This window comes from Crinia signifera, chromosome 4, assembly GCF_055691185.1.
Source record: "Crinia signifera chromosome 4, ASM5569118v1, whole genome shotgun sequence".
NCBI classification, from domain to species: domain Eukaryota; kingdom Metazoa; phylum Chordata; class Amphibia; order Anura; family Myobatrachidae; genus Crinia; species Crinia signifera.
This window is the reverse complement of record NC_139220.1, coordinates 290,427,787-290,447,461: the sequence shown is the minus strand read 5'-3', so window position 1 is coordinate 290,447,461 and position 19,675 is coordinate 290,427,787. Positions and strand designations below refer to the sequence as shown.

General features: G+C 47.2%; 2 protein-coding genes across 2 annotated transcripts; one reads left to right on the top strand and one right to left on the bottom strand.

Moving 5' to 3' along the window:
* The first annotated feature begins 6,832 nt into the window (after window positions 1–6,832).
* On the top strand, window positions 6,833–12,188 carry LOC146073169 (uncharacterized). Its single transcript, XM_083180353.1, has 6 exons — window positions 6,833–7,131; window positions 7,193–7,211; window positions 8,376–8,720; window positions 9,729–9,980; window positions 10,394–10,609; window positions 11,784–12,188. The coding sequence occupies exons 1-6, from the start codon at window positions 6,833–6,835 to the stop codon at window positions 12,186–12,188; spliced, it is 1,536 nt and encodes a 511-aa protein (XP_083036479.1).
* An 853-nt stretch (window positions 12,189–13,041) lies between these two features.
* LOC146073168 (histone H1.01-like) lies at window positions 13,042–13,698 on the bottom strand. The gene has a single exon (XM_083180352.1). It carries the CDS (start codon window positions 13,696–13,698, stop codon window positions 13,042–13,044), a length of 657 nt encoding a protein of 218 aa, XP_083036478.1.
* Window positions 13,699–19,675: the final 5,977 nt, after the last annotated feature.

Sequence of the window (19,675 nt, the reverse complement as noted above, 5' to 3'; positions counted from 1 at the left end):
AGCAGAAGTGTGAAACCTTTCCCTGTCTGAGTTGCAGGGACAATCAGCTGTTACCTTGTGTTTCCATAGCGCAAAAAAACAGTCATCAATAGCGCATGAGGTGAGCAGCGAGGTGCCTCTTTGCACCACACCCGTACTCCAAGGTCTCCCCTATCCCTGTATGCCCACTGCTAGCCTAGAACCTGCGGACCGGGGCAGGGAAATCGAATTGATACTCACCCACACCAGGCTGGATCTGCCCGGCATGTAACCCGTTTCTCCTTTACTGTGACATTAATATGTCCCACCCGGGCTTCTTCTCTCCTCGCAGCCCTGGAGATAATGAAGGTGAGCTGCGGGACACACGGTGCAGAGCAGTTAGCCTGTTGAAACCATTTAAGCTGATGTGCGAGGTCATGTACACACAGCTGGCTAACACAGGCAGCTTGCATTCCAAGGTAGCCTCTATAAACTCTAGTTTCTATTCCGAGATCAGTATACCTACTAGCACAGTCGATAGCCGAGGACAGCGGGTGCCACATCCACTAAATTGTCTCAAAGAAACCCAAGGAGTTCATCACTCCACTCTGTTTATGCTAGTTATACAGTACGTGTCAGTAAATGGCTATATTCACAAGGTTGTGTTTCTTTCAGACTGCTATGAAACACACCTCCAGCGAAATAGCTTTAGTTTACATTCAGCCAGAGCTCAAATCAGTTCAAAAAAGACTAACGGGTGCAAAAAAAAACAGTCAAGGGCCAATACTAGGAGTCGGTTGGAAGTGGTTGTTATGCTATTGTAGCACACCACAATGACAGGACCACGGGGCCAGCCTTATAGTATACACTGTAATACTGCTCTTGTTAGTTTAGTTTTTGTCTTGGGCTACTTGGCATAGTAGTCCGGTTTGCATTGCAATCCCTGTCCGCACTCATCTCCGCATTAAGAATTGCGCTAGAATTGCTTTGGGGACTCCTGCCAGGAAACACCGTGGGAATCTAGGCCTAACTTAGTTGTGTGGATTACCTGTACTCTATTTGCGCAGATACTTATTTGCAGTTTCTTATATAAAGCCTTCTGGAGATATGGCCTCCAGAACTGAACACAGTACTCTACATGAGGTCGTACCAATGACCTATACAGTGGGATTATTACTTCTTTCTTTCTACCGCTGGTACCTCTCCCTATGCAACCAAGCATCTGACTTGCCTTCTTCATTGCTTTGTTACATTGCCTACCTGCCTTTAAGTCCCCTGAAATAGTGACACCTAGACCCCTCTCTTCCTCAGTAGTTTCCATTATAGTGCCATTTATACTATATTTAATCTTTGGATTTTTGAGACCCAAGTGCATGATTTTGCATTTTTTTATTTGACATTAAACTATAGTTGCCATGCTCTTGACCTGGGGTAGCCAACCCTAGTCCTCGAGAGCTACCAACAGTGCATGTTTTGCAGGTCTCCTCACAGAATCACAAGTGAGCTAATTAGCTCCATCTGTGTATCTTTTAAAATGTGTCAGTGATTAATGAGTGCAGCTGTGCAGCAGCTAGGTTGTCTGGAAAATGTGCACTGTTGGTAGCTCTCGAGGTCTAGGGTTGGCTACCACTGCTCTTGACCATTCCTCTAATCTGCCTAGATCACCAATCATTTGTTTTACCCTTCCTGGTGTGTCTACCCCGTTGCATACCTTTGTGTCATCTGCAAAAAGGCACATTTTACCCTCAATTCCATGTGCAATATCACCAATACAGATAATAAAAAAGCACTGGTCCATGTACAGATCCCTGGGGTACCCCACTTGTAACCTTTCCCTCCTTTGACTGTACTCCTTTTACTACAACTCTCTGTTTTCTGTCCTAAAAGCATGCTCTTATCCATTCAACTATCTTGAAATCCAATCCCAAGCTTTCAAGGTTATTTAACAGTCTGCGATGTGGGACAGTGTCAAAAGCCTTACTAAAGCCTAGATAACCTACATCTACAGCCCCACCTTGATCTATTACTTTAGTCACCCAGTCAAAGAAGTCAATAAGATGTGTTGGACATGATCTTCCCCCAGTAAACCCATGCTGTTTCGGATCCTGTAAATTGCTGCTTTTGAGATATTCTACAACTCTTTATTTTAAGAGTGCTTCCATAAATTTCACTACTACTGATGTAAGGCTCACTGGTCGATGGTTGCTTACCTCTTCCTTTCTTCCACTTTTGTGCAGTGGGACTACATTCGCTGTTTTCCTGTGCTCTGGGATTACTCCAGTAGCTAGTGACTGGTTGATTAATTCTGTTATTGGTTTTACCAGCTCCACTTTAAGCTCTTTTAGTATCCTTGGATGTATCCCATCTGGCCCCATTGATTTATCCACTTTCAGTTTTGACAGTTCTCTGGGGACTTACATTGTCCCTCTCAAGAAGACATCCACTCTATGGGGTAGGGAGGCCAATCCCGGGATCGGCGGGATCCCGGGATTTTGGCCTAAAAAAGGCGGGATTTAAATCCCGGGATTGAGCCTTCCAATCCCGGGAATGCGGGATTAGTGCCCGATAGCCACACTGCTGTCTGCCGGTATTTTACTGATAGGAACAGTGTGCTGTAGCGGCATCATGGCGGTGGCCGGGCTGCGCAGCGTGACCCCTGACATCACGTCACGCTGCACAGCCCGGCTGCTGTCATACCGCTATAGCACACTGTTCTGTACTAGGTTGCCTGGCCACACACCTGCCCGCTGAGCAGCTCATCCTCCCTGGCCGCCCGCTGTGCAGCTCGTCCTACCTGGCCGTCCGCTGTGCAGCTCGTCCTACCTGGCCGTCCGCTGTGCAGCTCGTCCTCCCTGGCTGCCCGCTGTGCAGCTCATCCTCCCTGGCCGCCCACTGTGCAGCTCGTCCTACCTGGCCGCCCGCTGTGCAGCTCGTCCTACCTGGCCGCCCGCTGTGCAGCTCGTCCTTCCTGGCCACCCGCTTGCTGGAGATGTTCCTGCTACTGCCTGTCACCACCTCCATGTAAGTGACAGTGCAGTGCAGGCAGGGAGATAGTGGTTTGGGATTATTCTGCCTTTAATTGATTTACGGTGTGGGCAGTTTGGGGGGGATGGGGACAGCTGTGTTTTTTTTTGTATCAGGGAGGCCAATCCCGGGATCCCGGGAATCCTGGGATTGAGCATTTTTCAATCCCGAATCCCGGGATTGAAAAAATGCCCCGGGATTGGCATCCCTACTATGGGGGGAGATTTACTAAGAATACGATATATCATATTCGTATTCTTAATACGAATGAATATGAATGCATACGGCTTTTTCAGCCGTATGCAAATTCCTGTTCCGGAAGGTAATATACAAAGCAGTCAGATACGACTGCTTTGTAAACCTCCGATGGCGTATTCATTTGTATTAGCGGCCATATATATGGCCGCTAATACGAATTCATATGGCCATTCTGCACGGATCAGGCAGATCCGTGCAGGCTGTGCTGTGTAAAAAAAAAAAGTCCAAGCATGCGGAGAATTAAAGGGCACGCTGGCCCTTGTAGTTCAACGGTATTAAAAATAGTCAAATAAACACACACTGACAAACACAAGAAAAATAAAACTTTATTTCATCCAAAGCCCACACATACTGATACTTACCTATCTTGAGCCCGTAAGGTAGGTCCCTGGGTCCGGTGTCCTGGGGGTCCGGTGTCCTGGGGTGCTGGTCTGGTGTCCTGGGGTTCTGGTCCGGGGGTCCGGTGTCCGACGCAATCCATAGGGGAACCAGAGGAAGTAAACTTACAACTGTCCGGCGAAGATCACGTCCTCTTCAATTCCTGCAGTAGCCTGCCTAAAATCTAACATCTTTGTTTTTGTGTGCGATGAGTCGGTTTCTGTCTTTATTTTGATCCATACTGCTTGATAGTCACTGTATTATTTATTTATTTACAGTTTCTTATATAGCGCAGCAGATTCCGTTGCGCTTTACAATAGTAGACAGTGATAAAACAAATTGGGTAACAACAGACAGACTTGGAGGTAGGAGAGCCCTGCTGCAAGTTTACAATCTATAGGAATATAGGAGGGAAAGAGGCACCAGTAATAGCATAGCAGTCCCACCAAGTTACAAGTCCAGAAGGGAAGAAAATAATACATAAGTGCCTCAGAGGGTTATGCGTGTAGAACTTAAATATGATAGGCTTGCCTGAAGAGGTGAGTTTTCCGGGAACACTTGAAAGTTTGGAGGCTAGCGGAGTTCTTATTGTGCATGGAAGGGCATTCCATAGGATAGGAGCAGCCTGATGAAAGTCCTGTAATAGTGAATGGGAGCTAGTGTTCCGTGCAGAAGAGAGACGCAGATCTTGTGCAAAGCGGAGTATAACTGTATCCTAGGTTTTCACCCACATTTACATCAGATATTCTGTCACCAGAACTTAGACATAGAATTTGATGGCAGGTGAGACATTCTTGGACCTTCTTCATTTTTTCCATACTTACAGTATTCTCAAAACTAATTCTTATTTTATTGTAATTATTATTATTATTATTATTATTATAATTTGGTCTATTCCAGGCATGATTAAACTGTATTATCATCTGCCACAATTCATGGGAGGCTATTCAACTTGTCAGCTACTTTTTTTTTGCTGAAACAACTTTTCCTCAAATTTGCCTCTTAATCCATTTCCTTACAGTTTCCTGTCATGTCCTAGGACTAAGAATGTTTCCGTCATTTACCTTGACTGTTTGATTTGCCCCTTTTTTTGTGTGCCGTGTCTAAGGTATTACCTTCTGGAGACATGGGCAACGGATCTTAACATGGCACTCTGTACGGCTCTGTATCAATGACCTTTACTGTGGTAGATACAGTACATTAAAAAGAGAATCCCATTGGATCCTTCCTTTTCCATCTCAGAAGTTCCCATCATAGTGTCGTAAAATAAAAAATAAAAAATTAGAATATGGACACCTTCATTGGAGATACTCCATAGGGCTGGAGAGACAGAAGGGTGATGGGAGAAATGTAAGGAGCAGCCAAAACAGAAGGAGAAGGGTAGCGTCATGTAGGCCTCTAACATTAGGCAGCTGCTTAGGGGCAGGATCGGGAGCGGGCATCATCGAGTCTGCCCACCACAAAATCAGGGAATCAGACAAGACATTAAACAGACGTGGAAGACGGAAAAGGACTGGTTGGGAAAAGGGAAGCGACGCAGGGCTTTAGAACCAGAAGGGAATTGGCTAAGGTTAGGGAGAAATCACAAGGCTGGAGAGACAGAAGAAACAGCCAGGTATGAGGAAAGGAGTGGGTGGCAGAGGAAGAAAGAGGGGGTTGGGGGGGGGGGGGGGTAGGGGCTGGAGAGACAGAAGGAGTGCTGGCAGAAGCTGGCTGACAATGGATGAATGGATGGCTGGGGAGACAGAAGGCGCTGATTGTATATTCTCCCTGTACTTGCGTGGGTTTCCTCCGGGTACTCCGGGTTTGTTCCAAAAATATACTGGTAGGCTAATTGGCTCCAAACAAAATTAACCCTAGAGTGTCTGTCTGTGTGTGTGCATATGTGTGGTAGGGGATATAGATTATAAGCTCCACTGGGGCAGGGACTGGTGTGAATGTTCAAATATTCTCTGTAAAGCGATGCGGAATCTGTGTGAGCTATATAAGAAACTGTAAATTAATTCATTACAATCACTTATTTATTTTAGTCCATTCTCGTCCTCAAATTGTCTGTTAAGGTCCTAATTTATGTTTGTGTATTTGTAATAAACAATAAAGACGGATGATCGGTCTCCGGTCGTTGCTGATGATGATCATTAAGTTCTTACCACTCTTCTCCCAATTCACTAACATGGGGATTCTATTGAAGATGGGTTGTTGACCGTAGCACGATAACAGATACAATCTGATTGGTGGTTGCCATTGGCAACAACCCATCTTCAGTGGAACTCCCATCTCAGTAAATGTAGCCCAACGTCACTCACATTGTCATTTGAGGGTTATGCCGTGTGTTCGGGTATTGTGGTGCCGTTTATTGTCCCCAGCTTCTGTTCTTTAGTGTTTTATTAATGGTTTAATAGTTTCAAATGAGAGGATTTTATTAGCTCCTGAAATCATCCCGGAGAGATCGTGCGTTCATTGAAGAACTAAGGTTACACAGAGAGGAGGACCACTTGTTGCATTTCCCTCTTTGGTTCAGATTTGTTGTATCAAAAAGACTCCTCTACCGCACTGTATGTATACAAATGAGGAAAGAACAAACAATGTTGCAAAATCTTATAACAGTGTATGGAATGTCTGTGACTGAGAACGGGAGCTCGATACAAGAAGGTCTCGTTTCTGCTGCTCATAAATCTGCTTGTGTGGATTGTTAACACTTTTACAGCTTTATTCTACTGAGACTCACATTGGTAATGCTGGAATAATCGTTTGTTGAAAATCATGCGACCTTTCCCATCGTGTGCAGCCGCCTCCTGCTGCTGAGGAAGCAGGTCCTGTTCCCAACAGCTTCCCTACGTGTGATAATACCTCCAGTACGACTCGAGTTGTCACTCTCACAGACCCAATGTCATATAGTTACCATCTGATAGGCACACACGCATCATTAGACACGTTTACGCTTGCTATGCAATCAGTGCACGCACAGTATAGAGGATGAGTCCTTGTGTAGAATATTTGCAGCAGGTGGAGTCGTCGGCCTGAAAGCGCTCTATTGTCCCTATTGTAGCGGTTTCACAATGAGCAAGTTGTGAGGCTGGACTCCTCCCTCAAAAACCAAAGGTCTTCGTCCAGGTCCGCCCTAAGATTATAAAAAGAAGACTGCACCGCAGTAACGTACGTCGTCATACAAAAGGTTTCCAGTTTCACTTAGAGCGGAGGAGACGAAGCTAGAATGTCCGGCAGAGGCAAAGGTGGTAAGGGGCTCGGGAAAGGAGGCGCCAAGCGCCACAGGAAGGTGCTGAGAGATAACATCCAGGGCATCACCAAGCCTGCCATCCGCCGCCTTGCCCGACGAGGAGGCGTGAAGCGCATCTCCGGACTCATCTACGAGGAGACCCGCGGGGTGCTGAAGGTCTTCCTGGAGAACGTGATCAGGGACGCCGTCACCTACACCGAGCACGCCAAGAGGAAGACCGTGACCGCTATGGACGTGGTCTATGCTCTGAAACGCCAGGGGCGCACTCTCTATGGGTTCGGGGGCTAAACGCTGAGGCGCCTCTGATCCTCTCACCCACATAAAGGTCCTTTTCAGGGCCACCCACCTATTCCTCGTGAGAGCTATATAACATTGAGCTAGCATTACTGCCGCTCGTGGCGGTCCCCTGACTATACGTCGGCGGAAGTAAACGAAGATGAACTTACAAAGAAGTATCATTTCTTTAGGTTACATGTTGCATGCATGTAATTTGTAACAACTCGCACAGGCTGAGAAGATTGTTCTAAATCTGTAACAATGATACGTGCTGCAGCCTAGACTGTAATCCTTTGTTTCTGAGATGCCTCCAAAATATGGTGGACAAGAACTTGTCTTAATCTAATGAATACAAGTTATTATTTTAACAAAATAGACTGCAAGAGACAAATTCTTAAAAATGAACCGGGCTTTCATACAGTTCCGTCTTTGAAGACGCTGAAACCTCGGTGTCCTGGCAGTTGATCTACACTACTTTGTGAAAGTCAATAAAAGAATTAAAAAAAAGACCCATCACATCACATGGCCTCAGGACTGAGATGAACATGTTCATTCGCATTTGGCCCCAGGGACGTAGATTTGACACTGTGCTCTCCATGATTATAACGTACTGCATGATCATTATGACACTACAATACTAAAGACCCGATCAAAGTGAAAAAAAAAAAAAAATACATGATATAACTATAGATTGAGTCCCGTTGGACTCTATAAGAGCGCTCTATAAAGAACATTATTATTATTATTATTATAAGGTTCTGCGGCGCCTGTCATTCTAAATTATACATATCTACAGTATCTTTAATAGCTGCAGACTTGGAAGTTAAAAATACAATGGTAAACGTGATGTAACTATATGAATAGGAGATGTAGGAGCAGAAACATATAAACACCGTATCCCGGATCCTTTTAAATTCTTAACGTGCAGAATGTAAAGCAACGTATATGAAGTGGATGGATGACTACAGTAGCTGTCACAAATCCCAGCTAACACTGGTAAACATGATGCATTTATGCTAATGTGCTTGAATTCTATACACCGGCTTCGTATGCCGATTATTTTATCCCAGGATCTGAAACAATCGGCCATGGCTAGAAAAGGCGGGGTTTTTTTGAATGCTCCAAACAGTTGTATTAAACCAATCGATAGAGGAGGCATGCCCACACTGTCCAATCAGCGTGCAACACTGTGTATAAATAGAATAGCAAGGGGGCGACGTTTCTAATACAGTCGGTACTGTAGCTGCACGCATTTTCTTTTGTGATCATGGCCAGGACCAAGCAGACAGCGCGTAAATCCACCGGCGGGAAAGCTCCCCGCAAGCAGTTGGCCACTAAAGCCGCCAGGAAAAGCGCCCCAGCTACCGGCGGCGTGAAAAAGCCTCACCGCTACCGACCAGGGACCGTCGCCCTCCGCGAGATCCGCCGCTACCAGAAATCCACCGAGCTGCTGATCCGCAAGCTGCCCTTCCAGCGCCTGGTGCGTGAGATTGCCCAGGACTTTAAGACCGACCTGCGCTTCCAGAGCTCTGCCGTCATGGCCCTGCAAGAGGCCAGCGAGGCTTACCTGGTGGGGCTCTTCGAGGACACCAACCTGTGCGCTATCCACGCCAAGAGGGTGACCATCATGCCCAAAGACATCCAGCTGGCCCGCAGGATCCGAGGGGAGAGGGCATAGAGATATTCGGCACTCCTATACACGCAACACCACAAAGGCTCTTTTCAGAGCCACCAAATCTTTCTGAACGAGCTGAAGCGTAAAGCACATTGGTGTTTGAGTGGAATGATGTCAATTCCTTTAACGGGGGGACAGACACCCGGGCTCCAAATTGGTACCCACAGCGCATGTTCCGCTCCTACCTGGCTTTCACCCTGCTTCTGAACCACCTCCATATGCTTTGCGCAGGGGGACTACTCCTAGTCTTCGCTACGAAAGGTTAGACTAGTAGATCACACGTGTGTAAGAGGTGCATTTCGAGAAGTTTAAAATGGCATTTTCTAGGGAAGTAAAAGCACGTGCGGCTTCCCGGTCCTCCTCACCAGGCACGAAATGTTACTATACGGGCTGAAGCATAAGCTACAAATAAGTGATTTTTGCTTCCTGGAACCTTGTTCTTAACGCCTCGGTTCCTTCCTTTGTTCCCCGCTCCTGCCAGTATGAAGGGCAGATCTCATCTGATTGTGATAGGCAGATGCACAAGCTCCGTCGATGCAGGGAACGGTCAATCACTACCGGCCTTCACCATAAACATGATTAGAGAAGGGACGAGGTTTCCTTACATGGATCAAGCTCTCCTGCCCTTCGACTGTTTCCAGAGCTAGCCTCTCCTGTCCCAACAGATTCATGGGGCAGGTTAGCCGGGGCATTTACACCCTCCCTTCCTCCCTCCCGTACAAAGGTCCCGGGTACCACTTCAACCTTTCCCGCTAAATCGGGCTAAGGACTGACATTTAGCCAGTTTATAGAGATGAATCAGCACTTCACAGTCGGGGTGGGTGGCTCTGAAAAGAGCCTTTGGGTCAATAACGGGTAAAACATCTGACGGTCACATCACTTGCTCTTGGCTGGCTTGTGGCTCTCGGTCTTCTTGGGCAGCAACACGGCCTGGATATTGGGCAGTACACCTCCCTGGGCGATGGTCACTCCACCCAGCAACTTGTTGAGCTCTTCGTCGTTGCGCACAGCCAGCTGCAGGTGGCGGGGGATGATGCGGGTCTTCTTGTTGTCGCGGGCAGCGTTACCGGCGAGCTCCAGAATCTCAGCCGTCAGATATTCCAGCACCGCGGCCAGATAGACGGGAGCACCGGCTCCCACACGCTCCGCATAATTTCCCTTTCTCAGCAGACGGTGAACGCGACCAACCGGGAACTGTAGACCGGCACGAGATGAGCGAGTCTTGGCCTTTGCCCGGGTCTTGCCGCCTTGTTTGCCTCTTCCTGACATGCTAAAATGTTCAATGGGCGCGTTTCTTCAAATTCGAAACTGTACTGCGTGCAGACAATGCGCTCTCGATATCGCCCTCCTCTTAAATATACACTCAGGAGGGTCCAGTTCTTGCTGTGTGATTGGTCTGTGCAGGAACCTGATCTGCATTGGTTACTGTGTAACTGGACCAATCTGCAAATGGCGGGCGGGGTTTCGCCGACATCACTCGTAGCCAATAGTGTTACCAGCAGCGAGGACGCCTCGTTTGCATTAGCTGCCTATAAATAGAGCCGATCTGGCGCGGCACAGGACAGATTTTTTCTGCAACGACTCAGAAACGATTATCTGCCAATATGCCTGATCCAGCCAAGTCTGCGCCGGCTCCCAAGAAAGGCTCTAAGAAAGCCGTGACCAAAACCCAGAAGAAAGATGGGAAGAAGCGTAGGAAGACCAGGAAGGAGAGTTATGCCATTTACGTGTACAAGGTGTTGAAGCAGGTGCACCCTGATACCGGCATCTCCTCCAAGGCTATGGGCATCATGAACTCCTTCGTTAATGATATCTTTGAGCGCATTGCTGGGGAAGCTTCCCGCCTGGCTCACTACAACAAGCGCTCCACCATCACCTCCAGGGAGATCCAGACCGCCGTACGCCTGCTGCTGCCTGGAGAGCTGGCCAAGCACGCCGTGTCCGAGGGCACCAAGGCCGTCACCAAGTACACCAGCGCCAAGTAATCTCCCCTTCTCCTCCCACCCACACCAGCACAAAGGCTCTTTTCAGAGCCACCCACCTCCTCTCTAATCGAGCTGTAACTATGATGGTTTTTGCTGTGTCCATGCTCCGACCGATATAACTGACTTGTGACGTACCCTCTAGCTATTGTTAACCCTACTGGGTCACACAAAAAAGTGCCTTTATCTCTACCACTTGCAAAGCTGCATTCTGTATTTCTCTTTCTAGGGGATCTGAATCCAGTTTCAAATGTAGGACCGGTTCATTACGTTGCAGATGTCACTGGCTGCTTAAATACACAAAAGATACATGCGACCCATAGGGTGGCAATGTACACCGTTGGCAATGGATCGCTGTCTTTTTTTCTGAATGAAGTGTGCAGTACGTCAACGTAGCTCAGTACCCAGTTACTTCTATGACCTCCGGTTCCGTTTCGATGCATTTAATTAAGGGTGAACACGTAATTCCTGCTGAGGCACACTTGGTTCCTACTGTAACACGCACACACTTGATAGAAAGGCGATTACAGTTCAGAGCGCCGCAAAGCTGAAATACGCACCGAGTCCGGGAGCCAGGGAAACGTTACAGTAATGGCTTTAATTTCCCGCCGATATCTGAGCGACTCTCATTGTGTGGGTCCATTGTCATTACCAATTCCCCCACTTTCAAATTAAAAATATACAATGTATCTATATCTATTCCACGTATAATAAAATGAAGGGAAAAAAATAAAATAAAACTAACAACGTTGGGTCATTACGTTTCATCAACACAAATATTCACCACAACGTAGTTGAATGATTTAGTTCTCTTATCAAGCTGATTTTTTACACTGGGTATTAACCAAGAAAAAAAAAAGAAAACAATACCAAGAGAGCAGTTACTATAAATCGAAACATAAAACAATATCTTCTTGTAGCGAACAAAAGGAAAACAATCCAAGGGTTGTGCTTATGAACGAATGGCAAGGCGAGCCATGACTCCGCCTTTAAGTCCAAGTCACCCATCAGGTCCGCTTTCCACTTTATAAAAGCCGCTGACAGGAAAGCTTACTCATTCTTACTGATCGTCACAGATTTTTTGAGAATGTCTGGAAGAGGTAAAGGTGGAAAGGGGCTCGGCAAAGGAGGCGCTAAGCGCCACAGGAAGGTTCTCCGTGACAACATCCAGGGCATCACCAAGCCTGCAATCCGTCGTCTAGCTAGACGAGGGGGTGTTAAGCGTATCTCGGGACTCATCTACGAGGAGACTCGCGGTGTGCTGAAGGTGTTCCTGGAGAATGTGATTCGTGATGCCGTCACCTACACCGAGCACGCCAAGAGGAAGACTGTGACCGCTATGGACGTGGTCTATGCTCTGAAGCGCCAGGGCCGCACTCTCTATGGGTTCGGGGGTTAAATTCTCAGGTGCCTCTCATGCGGTCACCCACACACGCACAAAGGCCCTTTTCAGGGCCACCCATCTTTTCTACGAGAGCGCTGTTACATCCTCCATGTTTAATGTGGCTATTTACCGGGTCCTAATATGAATTCATCACCTAGCAGTGAGGTGGGTGGCGGGTGCAGTGGTTCCTTTTTGGTGTCGGTGATCGTGTAATTAGGTAATCCGCAATATATAGAAAAAGGTTACGTTACAAACCACGCTGTTAGCGACCACTGCACAGAGGCATATACGTTTTCCGGAGAATTGTGTTTTAAAGGGTCACGAGGAATGCAGATTGAAGAACGTTCCAGTCCGCCTTCTTTGCGATTTACTAAGCTCTATATATACTGTATGTACCCTTGCACTCATACGGTTTGCAGCAGTTAAAATACGAGGCAGCGCTAACGAGTTCTATAGTGGTGAATCACACACCTTCCCTGACAGCTCTGCCACAGATTGAGCTTGCCCTTACAGAGGATGTAGGGCATCAGAACCGGCTGGGAGGGTATGGTGCCACAGGTGAATGCCGCCGGTTTACAGCGATTCATTGAAATGCGCACTAAAACGCTATGCGCTATGAAGCGTTTATTGAAGAGAGCTGATACGTAACGGTCTCATTAATCCCACTTCCCAGCACATATGTAGAATTGTAAAGTGACTGAATTTAAGGGGCAAACTAGAACATTCTGGTGTACCTATTGATTACAAACTGAAGGGCGCTGCCATCAGGCCACGCCCTGCGCTCACAGCTCTGTCGAGAGAGGGTGGGTGGCTCTGAAAAGAGCCTTTTGGGGGAGAACAAGGGAGCGAGGATGCGGCGGTTCAGGCATTACTTCTTTGCCGCGGCTTTCTTGGGCTTTGCTGCCTTCTTGGCTGGGCTTTTTGCGGCTTTAGGCTTCGCCGCCTTCTTGGCCGGACTCTTGGCGGCTTTGGGTTTCGCTGCCTTCTTGGCCGGACTCTTGGCGGCCGCCTTCTTCGGCTTCACCGCTTTAGGCTTCTTCGGGCTTTTGGCAGCTGCAGCTGGCTTCTTCACCTTCTTCGGGCTCTTGGCTGCACTCGGAGCTTTCTTGGGCTTCTTCGGGGATTTGTCCACTTTCTTTGCAGCAGGTTTCTTGGGCTTCAGAGACTTCTGGGCAACCTTATTGCTCTCCGCCTGCTTCTTATTGAGCTTGAAGGAGCCGGAAGCGCCGGTGCCTTTTACCTGAGTGAGAGTTCCTTTGGTCACCAAACTTTTTACACCCAGTTTCACGCGGCTGTTGTTCTTCTCCACATCGTAGCCTCCGGCAGCCAGAGCCTTCTTCAGGGCGGCAAGGGAAACTCCACTGCGCTCTTTGGAGGCGGCCACGGTTTTTACGATCAGCTCGGAGACGCTGGGTCCAGAAGACTTGGCGCTCTTCTTGGCTCCTCCCGCAGCTTTCTTCGGCTGCCTCTTCTTCTTGGATGCGCCCTCTGATGGAGGGACAGCGGCGGGTGCAGTCTCTGCCATGTTAACACAGACAAAAGGCACAACAAATAAAAATGCAGTACTACTAGCGCACGAGTCACGACAATCGCGTTCTGGATTCTTATATACACGGCAGGCTGTGCTGTGATTGGCTGCTGGGCGTCCAGTGTCCTGTGCTCTCATTGGCGGGATAAGCAGAAGTGTGAAACCTTTCCCTGTCTGAGTTGCAGGGACAATCAGCTGTTACCTTGTGTTTCCATAGCGCAAAAAAACAGTCATCAATAGCGCATGAGGTGAGCAGCGAGGTGCCTCTTTGCACCACACCCGTACTCCAAGGTCTCCCCTATCCCTGTATGCCCACTGCTAGCCTAGAACCTGCGGACCGGGGCAGGAAAATCGAATTGATACTCACCCACACCAGGCTGGATCTGCCCGGCATGTAACCCGTTTCTCCTTTACTGTGACATTAATATGTCCCACCCGGGCTTCTTCTCTCCTCGCAGCCCTGGAGATAATGAAGGTGAGCTGCGGGACACACGGTGCAGAGCAGTTAGCCTGTTGAAACCATTTAAGCTGATGTGCGAGGTCATGTACACACAGCTGGCTAACACAGGCAGCTTGCATTCCAAGGTAGCCTCTATAAACTCTAGTTTCTATTCCGAGATCAGTATACCTACTAGCACAGTCGATAGCCGAGGACAGCGGGTGCCACATCCACTAAATTGTCTCAAAGAAACCCAAGGAGTTCATCACTCCACTCTGTTTATGCTAGTTATACAGTACGTGTCAGTAAATGGCTATATTCACAAGGTTGTGTTTCTTTCAGACTGCTATGAAACACACCTCCAGCGAAATAGCTTTAGTTTACATTCAGCCAGAGCTCAAATCAGTTCAAAAAAGACTAACGGGTGCAAAAAAACAGTCAAGGGCCAATACTAGGAGTCGGTTGGAAGTGGTTGTTATGCTATTGTAGCACACCACAATGACAGGACCACGGGGCCAGCCTTATAGTATACACTGTAATACTGCTCTTGTTAGTTTAGTTTTTGTCTTGGGCTACTTGGCATAGTAGTCCGGTTTGCATTGCAATCCCTGTCCGCACTCATCTCCGCATTAAGAATTGCGCTAGAATTGCTTTGGGGACTCCTGCCAGGAAACACCGTGGGAATCTAGGCCTAACTTAGTTGTGTGGATTACCTGTACTCTATTTGCGCAGATACTTATTTGCAGTTTCTTATATAAAGCCTTCTGGAGATATGGCCTCCAGAACTGAACACAGTACTCTACATGAGGTCGTACCAATGACCTATACAGTGGGATTATTACTTCTTTCTTTCTACCGCTGGTACCTCTCCCTATGCAACCAAGCATCTGACTTGCCTTCTTCATTGCTTTGTTACATTGCCTACCTGCCTTTAAGTCCCCTGAAATAGTGACACCTAGACCCCTCTCTTCCTCAGTAGTTTCCATTATAGTGCCATTTATACTATATTTAATCTTTGGATTTTTGAGACCCAAGTGCATGATTTTGCATTTTTTTATTTGACATTAAACTATAGTTGCCATGCTCTTGACCTGGGGTAGCCAACCCTAGTCCTCGAGAGCTACCAACAGTGCATGTTTTGCAGGTCTCCTCACAGAATCACAAGTGAGCTAATTAGCTCCATCTGTGTATCTTTTAAAATGTGTCAGTGATTAATGAGTGCAGCTGTGCAGCAGCTAGGTTGTCTGGAAAATGTGCACTGTTGGTAGCTCTCGAGGTCTAGGGTTGGCTACCACTGCTCTTGACCATTCCTCTAATCTGCCTAGATCACCAATCATTTGTTTTACCCTTCCTGGTGTGTCTACCCCGTTGCATACCTTTGTGTCATCTGCAAAAAGGCACATTTTACCCTCAATTCCATGTGCAATATCACCAATACAGATAATAAAAAAGCACTGGTCCATGTACAGATCCCTGGGGTACCCCACTTGTAACCTTTCCCTCCTTTGACTGTACTCCTTTTACTACAACTCTCTGTTTTCTGTCCTAAAAGCATGCTCCTATCCATTTAACTATCTTGAAATCCAATCCCAAGCTTTCAAGGTTATTTAACAGTCTGCGATGTGGGACAGTGTCAAAAGCCTTACTAAAGCCTAGATAACCTACATCTACAGCCCCACCTTGATCTATTACTTTAGTCACCCAGTCAAAGAAGTCAATAAGATGTGTTGGACATGATCTTCCCCCAGTAAACCCATGCTGTTTCGGATCCTGTAAATTGCTGCTTTTGAGATATTCTACAACTCTTTATTTTAAGAGTGCTTCCATAAATTTCACTACTACTGATGTAAGGCTCACTGGTCGATGGTTGCTTACCTCTTCCTTTCTTCCACTTTTGTGCAGTGGGACTACATTCGCTGTTTTCCTGTGCTCTGGGATTACTCCAGTAGCTAGTGACTGGTTGATTAATTCTGTTATTGGTTTTACCAGCTCCACTTTAAGCTCTTTTAGTATCCTTGGATGTATCCCATCTGGCCCCATTGATTTATCCACTTTCAGTTTTGACAGTTCTCTGGGGACTTACATTGTCCCTCTCAAGAAGACATCCACTCTATGGGGTAGGGAGGCCAATCCCGGGATCGGGATCGGCGGGATCCCGGGATTTTGGCCTAAAAAAAGGCGGGATTTAAATCCCGGGATTGAGCCTTCCAATCCCGGGAATGCGGGATTAGTGCCCGATAGCCACACTGCTGTCTGCCGGTATTTTACTGATAGGAACAGTGTGCTGTAGCGGCATCATGGCGGTGGCCGGGCTGCGCAGCGTGACCCCTGACATCACGTCACGCTGCACAGCCCGGCTGCTGTCATACCGCTATAGCACACTGTTCTGTACTAGGTTGCCTGGCCACACACCTGCCCGCTGAGCAGCTCATCCTCCCTGGCCGCCCGCTGTGCAGCTCGTCCTACCTGGCCGTCCGCTGTGCAGCTCGTCCTACCTGGCCGTCCGCTGTGCAGCTCGTCCTCCCTGGCTGCCCGCTGTGCAGCTCATCCTCCCTGGCCGCCCACTGTGCAGCTCGTCCTACCTGGCCGCCCGCTGTGCAGCTCGTCCTACCTGGCCGCCCGCTGTGCAGCTCGTCCTTCCTGGCCACCCGCTTGCTGGAGATGTTCCTGCTACTGCCTGTCACCACCTCCATGTAAGTGACAGTGCAGTGCAGGCAGGGAGATAGTGGTTTGGGATTATTCTGCCTTTAATTGATTTACGGTGTGGGCAGTTTGGGGGGGATGGGGACAGCTGTGTTTTTTTTTGTATCAGGGAGGCCAATCCCGGGATCCCGGGAATCCTGGGATTGAGCATTTTTCAATCCCGAATCCCGGGATTGAAAAAATGCCCCGGGATTGGCATCCCTACTATGGGGGGAGATTTACTAAGAATACGATATATCATATTCGTATTCTTAATACGAATGAATATGAATGCATACGGCTTTTTCAGCCGTATGCAAATTCCTGTTCCGGAAGGTAATATACAAAGCAGTCAGATACGACTGCTTTGTAAACCTCCGATGGCGTATTCATTTGTATTAGCGGCCATATATATATGGCCGCTAATACGAATTCATATGGCCATTCTGCACGGATCAGGCAGATCCGTGCAGGCTGTGCTGTGTAAAAAAAAAAAGTCCAAGCATGCGGAGAATTAAAGGGCACGCTGGCCCTTGTAGTTCAACGGTATTAAAAATAGTCAAATAAACACACACTGACACACACAAGAAAAATAAAACTTTATTTCATCCAAAGCCCACACATACTGATACTTACCTATCTTGAGCCCGTAAGGTAGGTCCCTGGGTCCGGTGTCCTGGGGGTCCGGTGTCCTGGGGTGCTGGTCTGGTGTCCTGGGGTTCTGGTCCGGGGGTCCGGTGTCCGACGCAATCCATAGGGGAACCAGAGGAAGTAAACTTACAACTGTCCGGCGAAGATCACGTCCTCTTCAATTCCTGCAGTAGCCTGCCTAAAATCTAACATCTTTGTTTTTGTGTGCGATGAGTCGGTTTCTGTCTTTATTTTGATCCATACTGCTTGATAGTCACTGTATTATTTATTTATTTACAGTTTCTTATATAGCGCAGCAGATTCCGTTGCGCTTTACAATAGTAGACAGTGATAAAACAAATTGGGTAACAACAGACAGACTTGGAGGTAGGAGAGCCCTGCTGCAAGTTTACAATCTATAGGAATATAGGAGGGAAAGAGGCACCAGTAATAGCATAGCAGTCCCACCAAGTTACAAGTCCAGAAGGGAAGAAAATAATACATAAGTGCCTCAGAGGGTTATGCGTGTAGAACTTAAATATGATAGGCTTGCCTGAAGAGGTGAGTTTTCCGGGAACACTTGAAAGTTTGGAGGCTAGCGGAGTTCTTATTGTGCATGGAAGGGCATTCCATAGGATAGGAGCAGCCTGATGAAAGTCCTGTAATAGTGAATGGGAGCTAGTGTTCCGTGCAGAAGAGAGACGCAGATCTTGTGCAAAGCGGAGTATAACTGTATCCTAGGTTTTCACCCACATTTACATCAGATATTCTGTCACCAGAACTTAGACATAGAATTTGATGGCAGGTGAGACATTCTTGGACCTTCTTCATTTTTTCCATACTTACAGTATTCTCAAAACTAATTCTTATTTTATTGTAATTATTATTATTATTATTATTATTATTATTATTATTATTATTATTATTATTATTATTATTATTATTATAATTTGGTCTATTCCAGGCATGATTAAACTGTATTATCATCTGCCACAATTCATGGGAGGCTATTCAACTTGTCAGCTACTTTTTTTTTGCTGAAACAACTTTTCCTCAAATTTGCCTCTTAATCCATTTCCTTACAGTTTCCTGTCATGTCCTAGGACTAAGAATGTTTCCGTCATTTACCTTGACTGTTTGATTTGCCCCTTTTTTTGTGTGCCGTGTCTAAGGTATTACCTTCTGGAGACATGGGCAACGGATCTTAACATGGCACTCTGTACGGCTCTGTATCAATGACCTTTACTGTGGTAGATACAGTACATTAAAAAGAGAATCCCATTGGATCCTTCCTTTTCCATCTCAGAAGTTCCCATCATAGTGTCGTAAAATAAAAAATAAAAAATTAGAATATGGACACCTTCATTGATTTATTACAATGTAGATGCCTCATTCTTTAAAACTAGAGACAAAGGGGAACTGGCTGTGGTTGTGGAGACACTATGGGGCTTGAGAAACAGAAGGGCTATGGCTGGAGAGATAGAATGGTGGATTACTTGTGAGATTGAAGGTGGGTTTACTGATAGGACTGGATGATAAGGAACAACCATTGAGGAAGAATAATTTCATTGTCAAGGCATAATAGGCCTGGCTAGGGGTTGAGACGAGAAACAAAGAGGGTCTGTACAGACAGAAGGGGACTGGCTGGGATTGGAGATACTCCATAGGGCTGGAGAGACAGAAGGGTGATGGGAGAAATGTAAGGAGCAGCCAAAACAGAAGGAGAAGGGTAGCGTCATGTAGGCCTCTAACATTAGGCAGCTGCTTAGGGGCAGGATCGGGAGCGGGCATCATCGAGTCTGCCCACCACAAAATCAGGGAATCAGACAAGACATTAAACAGACGTGGAAGACGGAAAAGGACTGGTTGGGAAAAGGGAAGCGACGCAGGGCTTTAGAACCAGAAGGGAATTGGCTAAGGTTAGGGAGAAATCACAAGGCTGGAGAGACAGAAGAAACAGCCAGGTATGAGGAAAGGAGTGGGTGGCAGAGGAAGAAAGAGGGGGTTGGGGGGGGGGGGGGTAGGGGCTGGAGAGACAGAAGGAGTGCTGGCAGAAGCTGGCTGACAATGGATGAATGGATGGCTGGGGAGACAGAAGGCGCTGATTGTATATTCTCCCTGTACTTGCGTGGGTTTCCTCCGGGTACTCCGGGTTTGTTCCAAAAATATACTGGTAGGCTAATTGGCTCCCAACAAAATTAACCCTAGAGTGTCTGTCTGTGT